The 8,121-nt window shown below is 30.9% G+C and overlaps 1 protein-coding gene across 2 annotated transcripts; it reads left to right on the plus strand.

Moving 5' to 3' along the window:
- The first annotated feature begins 326 nt into the window (after nucleotides 1–326).
- Nucleotides 327–5,852, plus strand: LOC100791916 (heparanase-like protein 3). Of its 2 annotated transcripts, XM_014762034.3 has the most exons (10): nucleotides 327–442; nucleotides 1,525–1,875; nucleotides 2,468–2,504; nucleotides 2,643–2,826; nucleotides 2,926–3,071; nucleotides 3,489–3,719; nucleotides 3,815–4,004; nucleotides 4,297–4,422; nucleotides 4,780–4,879; nucleotides 5,234–5,852. In XM_014762034.3, the coding sequence occupies exons 2-10, from the start codon at nucleotides 1,630–1,632 to the stop codon at nucleotides 5,588–5,590; spliced, it is 1,617 nt and encodes a 538-aa protein (XP_014617520.1). In that variant the 5' UTR covers nucleotides 327–442; nucleotides 1,525–1,629; the 3' UTR covers nucleotides 5,591–5,852. The 2 variants fall into 2 exon arrangements, with proteins under 2 accessions (XP_014617520.1, XP_003533856.1); XM_003533808.5 differs by lacking the exon at nucleotides 327–442 and having other exon boundaries at nucleotides 1,290–1,875.
- The last annotated feature ends 2,269 nt before the right edge of the window (nucleotides 5,853–8,121 follow it).

Raw genomic sequence — 8,121 nt, forward strand, 5'->3', positions numbered from 1 at the left:
CCTTTTTAAAACTCTTTTGACATGACAACCTTTAGGTTTAGTAACTTCCGTTTATTTTTTGTAGTAAAATAACATTTGTTTCTTAATTTGCATCATAACTTCCATTTCATAATTATTTATATTTGCAATTAAGTAGCAATATTTTTTTAAATTGGTTTCTTTGCTTTACCGAACTAAAGCAATAAAGTGGTGTTAGTGATCCAGTTTAGTGGTAGTGAGTTTCTCTTTTTTATCAAACGTTTCTAATTTAATTACTTTAATAACAAAATATTTATTTAAATTTAAAACAACTGACATTTGTCTTAGAGATCCATCTATAAATTTAGCAATACCATCAGCGATACTACTTACACCATTGGAAAGATTGCACATCCCTCAAAACTGTAGAAATTTCTCAATTTCATCAATTTCATATTATTATTCGTATTTTCCATGTTGTCATGTAAGGCGGGTTGGATGTAAAGTTTTTCACTTTTATTTCATTGTTTTTGTTGATTTAAATTGTTGTTTAGGTTCTATTTTTCTATACATTGAATTCCATCATCTTTTGTCTCATATCTAACAAAAGCATATTTATTTTGTTCCTTTTACCTCTTCTTTCCCTGAGTTTTCTTTATCTAAATCTACACCTTATTAATTATCTTACATATATTCTTTCTGTGTGCATATACACATTTGAATTTAGAAAAAAAGATTCCTAAGTAATGAGCGGATTTAAGTAATCACTCTTATTTCTTAAATGATTGTGTTTTATGCTTTGTAGGTTTAACATAATCCTTGATTTGAACACTGAAGTAGGCAATTAATTGATTTTTAGGATCTTTGAAAATGAAAAAGAAAGCAAAGAGAAAAACACTGACAATGTTGTGAATAGAGAGAACAAAAAACAGTTTTTATTATGTATTATTCTTAACTATGTATTCCCTTTATGTGTGTTTTTTCTCTCTCTTTAAACTACTTTTACATAAAAGAATATTAATTATAAACACAAAAAATTCAAATATATAAATATAATAGTCATAGTAACAGAAATAACACTAAAATTTAAATAATTATAAATGTATTTATTATATTTTTAAATATATACATTTTTATAAGTATTAAATCACTATTATTAATTAAAAATAAATTAAAATAAATTTTATTCAGCTTAATATTTTTTAAGACAACATCTCTTCAATTAAAAAATATATAATTTATTGTGTTATTAAATATTTAAAATTAATTTTATTAATATATATATATATATATATATATATAAGTGACATACCAAATACATTTCCCGAGTAAAGTACTTATTTTTATGCAAAAGATTTGTGAAATTCTCCACACACATGTCTTTCTTCTAAACCGATACTTTGTGATGGCCACGATTCACATATAAGAAACCAAATATGTGGGCTTGCAATGTACACACATTTATTCATGAACTGCCTTTGCAGAAAACTTTTGTAAAGACAACCATTTTAGCAAAGAAAATTGGTGTAATTAAATTCTCAATCTTCTTTACATTTTCACTGTCAGAACTGTAGCACGTGACTCTTTAGTGAAACCTTCACTCCATGGTTTCCTCATTGCCCTTTGAAGCTTGAACTCGGATAAAGATCGTGACTTTGGCTGATTCTGGAAATGGGTTCTCGGATTCAGCTTCTGCCTATTTGCTTTTGGCTGCACTTGACATGCTTCAGCTTCTTTTTTGGTAGCATAGTGAGTGTGAGAGGAGATGCAACTGTGCAAGGGAGTGTTGCCATTGATGGCAAGGCTGTGATTGGAACCATTGATGAGGATTTTGTGTGTGCAACTTTGGATTGGTGGCCTCCTGAGAAATGTGACTATGGGAGATGCAGTTGGGGCCTTGCTTCTCTTCTCAATCTGGTACTTTCGCTTCTTTTTCATTTTTTTTTTCAAATGGTTTAAGGTTTATGAATCTGGATGGTTGGTTTTGGAATTATAAATGCTGCTTATGGTTTCAACAAACAAACTAAGGATTTTTTTTCCCTTTTTTGCTTTGGCTACTTTGTTTTATGGTCTGATGTCTTTCACTGTTTAATGATGTTTTTTTTTTTTAAAAAAAATTTTTGGAAATGATGTTTGAATCTATAATGCATGTCTGGGTCTCTTACTTTAGTCGCAAATAATTCCTGAAGAAGAAAAAAAGAAATAACTATGTTTATTTTTTTTAAAAAAATATTATGTCATTATCTACTCATTGTTCGTGATGGTGAACAAGGTGATAAGATTCTCACCACTAATATACCCCCCCGACCCTTTTTAATTTTTCTTAATAATCCGTGCTTATTGACTCTGTCTTCCGCAAGGTTTATTGAAATTCACATCTGGGTTAAGTTTTTAGTCTTCAATTTTTATTTTTATTTTTTACGTGTTCATTTATTAATTAATTGTTCTAATAAGTTCGTTTACACAACCTTCAAAATCTCATACATCTTTTAATTGTCATCTCGTTCAGGACCTCAACAACAAGATTTTTTTAAATGCTGTGAAAGGTAAGAGATAATCTACATCTCTATTGTTGTAGTAAAGATTGGCAGAAATCGAATTCTTAATTAATTTCTAATTTGTTTGATGGTTGCTTTGAGTTTTGAAAGCTTATTAAGATATGGTTGCTTCTGAATGTGCTGCAGCATTTTCACCGTTGAAACTTAGATTAGGTGGAAGTTTGCAAGACAAGCTAATATATGGCACTGAAGATAATCACCAACCTTGTACTCCTTTTGTTAAGAACCCTTCTGAGATGTTTAGTTTCACGCAAGGGTGCCTCCCAATGGATAGATGGGATGAACTTAACTACTTTTTTGAAAAAGCAGGGTAAAATTCAATTCTCCTTGTGGTGTGTATGTGTGTTTTGAACTAACAAGATTCGCCTTGTTGACTTTTTTTAATCACATTTTAAACTGTTTATTTCAGGGCTAAGATTATCTTTGGATTAAATGCTCTTGCTGGAAAGTCAATACACGGTGGTTCTGCAAAAGGACCTTGGAACTACACCAATGCCGAGTCCTTTATTCGATACACTGTTAGAAATGGCTACACCATTTATGGATGGGAACTTGGTAAGTATTTGCTGCGCTTTTCACAAATTCCAAACCATAGTTATAGAATTCTCTCAATAACCCTGCTCACTGCATACCAAATTCACTGTACCATATACCGATACCTAGTTTTCTTTAGAAAGTCTTCTAATAATAATGTGAAAAGTGACGAATCGCATATCTATACCTTACCACATAGTTGGTAACTATGTGCTAAAGTAATGTGCCACTGCACAATAAGACTAAAATTGGAAATCACTGTCTTTATCAAAATGCTCACATATATTATTGTTGATATAAAGATGGTATGTTCTTCACTATTTTTTTGTTTAAGGAAATAAAATGAGCAATTTCCTAGAGTTAACTATTTGATTCTATATCAAGGCATATTGAAAGAAATACTTCTTGTATGAGGGCCTGTGTAATTGTCATTGGCAGGAAATGAATTGAGTGGGAATGGAGTTGGAACAAGCATTACAGCAGAGCAATATGCTTTGGATGTTGCTGCTTTACACGATGTAGTTTACAATGCATACAAAAAGATTGAGCCTAAGCCACTAGTCATTGCACCAGGAGGTTTCTATGATGCAAACTGGTTCAACAAATTTATAAGCAAATCAGGAAAATCTATTGATGTGGTCACTCACCACATTTATAACCTTGGACCAGGTAGGTACCCTTCTCCGAACAGGCAAATATTCATTATGTTTTCCCAATTTCCACGAATTTATTATATTTGAAGGATTCTTTATCTTAATAAACAGGAGTTGATGAACACCTTGTGGAAAGAATTCTGGACCCTTCCTATCTTGATAAAGAGGTTAGCACATTCAGTGGCCTAAAAAATATACTTGCAGGTACAGGAACCTCAGCAACAGCATGGGTTGGTGAGTCCGGAGGGGCCTACAATAGTGGCCATCATCTTGTATCCGATGCATTTGTTTACAGTTTCTGGTTAGTGGAAACTCCACATGATTGAGATATCATTAATGGTTCCTTAGAATTAGGGTACAATATGTTTTTGGTCCCGCAAGATTTCTTGAAATTTGATTTTAGTTCCTGTAAAAATTTAGTTAGTTTATAGCCCCTACATTTTTTTTAGTCACTGGTAAGGGACTAAAACCGCATGGACTAGAAGTATTAAATTTTTATAGGAATGAAAACTGAATTTCAATAAATTTTGAGAGATCAAAAACATATTTTACCCTTAGAAACATTTTGGCTAATGTTATCTTATCACAAACAGGTATTTGGATCAGCTTGGCATGTCAGCTGCTTATGACACTAAAACATATTGCAGACAGACTTTGATAGGAGGAAACTATGGTTTACTCAATACTACCAATTTTCTTCCAAATCCAGACTACTATAGGTACTAACAATTGAATTTCATAGTCATATATGTTATTTGCTCAAGTCATGAGATGGAATAAAAAGCCATAAGACCAGTTTGCAAGGGAGACATGCATTTTTCAGTTCATAATTTCCATGTTGAAGAATGGGGAGCATAATTATGGACCTACATCTGCATAGTTTACTTCATTAATGTATCATTCTTCCTGAGCTGATATGAATCTACATGTGTCATGTTTGCTTCATTAATTGCTTGACGAACAGTTTTGGCTAATTTGGAAAGGACCCTTTTATCAATAATACAATAAGGGGACCCCATTTCAAATAGATCCACAGTATAGGATGTTTCTGTGGTAATGTGCTTTCTTCTTTGCAGTGCTCTACTTTGGCACCGACTCATGGGAAGACATGTACTCTCAACTACCTTTTCTGGGACAAACAAGATAAGAGCTTATGCACACTGTGCAAAGCAATCCGTGAGTGAAATATTTTTATCACTTCGATTTGGACACACACACACACATATATATATAGGGTGTGTTTAGATAAAGTCGTCAGTAAGTACTTATAAGAAGGTAAAATAAATTAAGTTTCTCCAACAAGTTAAAATTAACTTGTTTATAAGTTAAAATCAGCTTTTGGATAAGTTAAATGAGACAACTTCTATAAAAGTTGAAGTACAAAAACTGATTGAATTTCTATAAAAGCTTTATACATTCTACCTTCTTATTTTCTTCTCTTATTATTGAGAATTTTATCCAAACAAGACCATAAAGGGACACTCAAACACACTATCTATGAAACCTGATTCATAGTACTCTATCTTACAGAAAGGAATCACAGTACTATTGATCAACCTGGACAGCAACACAACTGTTGAAGCAGAAGTGACCTTCAACAACGCCGCCAAGAGTTTGAGGCACAGAAAGATGTCTACTCATTCAAAAGTGATGGAACTACCTCTTGCAAGTGAAACAGCAAGAGAAGAGTACCATCTAACTCCACAGGATGGGGATATACATAGCCAAATCATGGTACTAAATGGAAACCCTCTGAGTGTAAGCTCAGATGGTGATATTCCTCCTTTGGAGCCTATAAATGTGAATTCATCAGAGCCAATAAGGGTTGCTCCTTTCTCTATTGTATTTGCTCATTTACCTGATGCTGTTGTTTCAGCTTGCGGCTAAGTACTAAGTGGCACTAGGGGAGACCAAAAAAATTGGTTTCACTAGGTGGTTTGGCAAATTACATGGAAAATAAAATGTGTTAGTTTCCATAAGAGAATGCCAATTATTTAGTTTGAGAACTAGGATGTTGGTGGTTTTATTATATGCTTTTACTAGTGCATGTTCCCGTGCATCAGGAGCAAATTATGTGTGAGGAGTATTATTTTTTCTATTTAAAACTAAATAAATTTAAAACATCAGAAGAGGAAGAATGATAGATAAACATTTGCAATTTTTGTTTAAAATTTGTATATAATTAAAAATAATTATCTCAAAATTCACTTATTTTTCCAAATCATCTCTTCACCTAATTTTGTTTTTGACAATGCAATTATTATTTATTCGGAAGTAAAGAGAAATTTAACAAAATATATAAATAAAAAAGAATGATTAGATTTAAGAAAATATAATTTTACATATCATTTGACTTGTGGAATGATCAAGTTGGTTAAGTGGAAGAATTATAATATATTTATATTAAATGACGAATTCGATTTCTTGTCATCACTAAATAATGAGTTACCCCCTCCTTATTAATGATTGGTTGCTTTTTATAACTGAAAAATTCCCTTGCGTTACGGAATAATTGTTTTTTTTTTTTCTGTGACCAACCTGCGTTATCTATTCAAAATGTACTTAATGCTACAATAAGCCTTAGTGAAAGCCTTCAAAAATTCACATCTAGTAATTTATTTATGCCATTTTTGTGAAAGAAAAGTTAAAATCCTCAAATTACCCAATTCGTTGAACACACAGGCCAATGTGAGGAAAACTTTATGTTTGGTCTTTTTTTTTTCTTTTTCTTTTAAGAACTATTTTGAAGTTCAAAAAATACAATAGGTTATGTGCGAGTTTAAAACTTCAAAAGTCATTTAAATTTGTCCTTTACATGTGAGGTTCCTTGACATTTACGAGTTAGTTGGAGGAGCTCTAACTTCGTTAGATTACATGTAATTAAGTGTGTTTGGTTAAAATTATCAAACCCGCATATATACTCTCTCCTAAGTTCTGCACAATTGACGAATCCTAGCTTTCACTTGAATGAGCCAATTTGACATAGTTTTGGGAAAGACGTGTCAAACAGATGCACTCTCAACAATAACATTGTTGTTATTTTAGTAGAAAAATTGAGAGACAAAGATTTGAAGAAAGAATATTTAAATATAAAGATAAGAAATTTAACTCTGTTAAACCATCACTTTGTTCTTGAATTAATTTGTATGACAGTTTTTCTTTAATTCTTAAATGGAGAGAAATTTTGAAAAAAGAAAAATCTTTAAAAAATGAAGTCAATAGGTATGTAATTAAGTTGGTTAAACATGAGTATAAACTTTTTGTTACTTGAGTTCGATTCCAAAAAATAAAAAATACTTGTAATAAACATGGAAACTAGTAAGTTATCAATATTCTAGAAATGTTTATCTCCTAAAATAAAAGAATCATTCTCCTAGAACCTAGATCAATATCGTATTTTATTCAACAAAATGAAATAATAAATCCTAAAGCTAATATTTAAGTAACAAACCCTCCTCAATGTTGGACTTATGCTATAACAGTCTCGTGAATAACATTGGATTTGTCGTCTCTAACGTCAGTTTAGCATTGGAATCTACGGCTTAGCTGGCACGATATGCATTTGTTATTTCATGTAATATGCCTATCCTTAATTATTAAGCCTCTCTATTTATTTATATTAGATTCTTATTTATTCTTTTTAATTAAGTTTATCTCAAATAATATGCATTCTCTTATTTATAAAGAACTAATGTTTTAGCCTTTGTTCTGAAACATAATCCGGCAACATCTAACTTCGGACTTCCATTTTGAGCTCTTACCGAGAAAGCATGGATAACCGAATTTAGGATAATAATAATAATTTGCTTGATAGTTACGAGAAAGATCATGCTGCAAGGTATCTTGTTCCAAAAGTGTGCACCTCACCATAACTTATTTTCTGGCCTCAAGGACCCTATAAAAACACATCAACTAATGCTATGTTATCTAACTTAATTCATTTCCTTCACTTCACCTAAAATTAACACTTATTTGAGCCTCAAAATCTATGTATACCTAAAATAACACTTACTTCAGCGTCAAGTCCTAAAATGCCGCACAAATTTAAAATTTTTATCCCAAAATTTCCTTCAATACTAAAGTTATTAAAGTGAGTACTTAATTTAAGTCACACTAAATCTTGTAATTGAAAAATGATTTTTTAATTAATAAAAATAAATTAAGTTATAATTATTTATATAAACAATTCATTTAAATAATGTATTGCCAAATCATCTACTCCAATAATAAAAACTTATTAAGCAAAGTTAATTAATTTTAAGTAACTTAAGAAGCATAATTGGAGATGTTCTTAATGATCATATCTTTAATTTAATGAATGTATATTTGTTTGATTGTTTATGTGACATATGATTATTAATTAGAATCATGAATAACATGATAGTTCTAGATTATCAAATAATTTCTCATTTCAAAAG

The sequence above is a fragment of the Glycine max genome, chromosome 9, assembly GCF_000004515.6.
Source record: "Glycine max cultivar Williams 82 chromosome 9, Glycine_max_v4.0, whole genome shotgun sequence".
Lineage (NCBI taxonomy): Eukaryota > Viridiplantae > Streptophyta > Magnoliopsida > Fabales > Fabaceae > Glycine > Glycine max.

Excerpts from the sequence above, each read along its gene's own strand:
- LOC100791916 (XM_014762034.3), top strand. The coding sequence starts at position 1,630 with ATGGGTTCTCGGATTCAGCTTCTGCCTATTTGCTTTTGGCTGCACTTG. Across the intron at positions 2,505-2,642 it reads TTTTTTAAATGCTGTGAAAG|CATTTTCACCGTTGAAACTT; the intron begins GTAAGAGATAAT and ends AATGTGCTGCAG. Across the intron at positions 2,827-2,925 it reads TACTTTTTTGAAAAAGCAGG|GGCTAAGATTATCTTTGGAT; the intron begins GTAAAATTCAAT and ends TGTTTATTTCAG.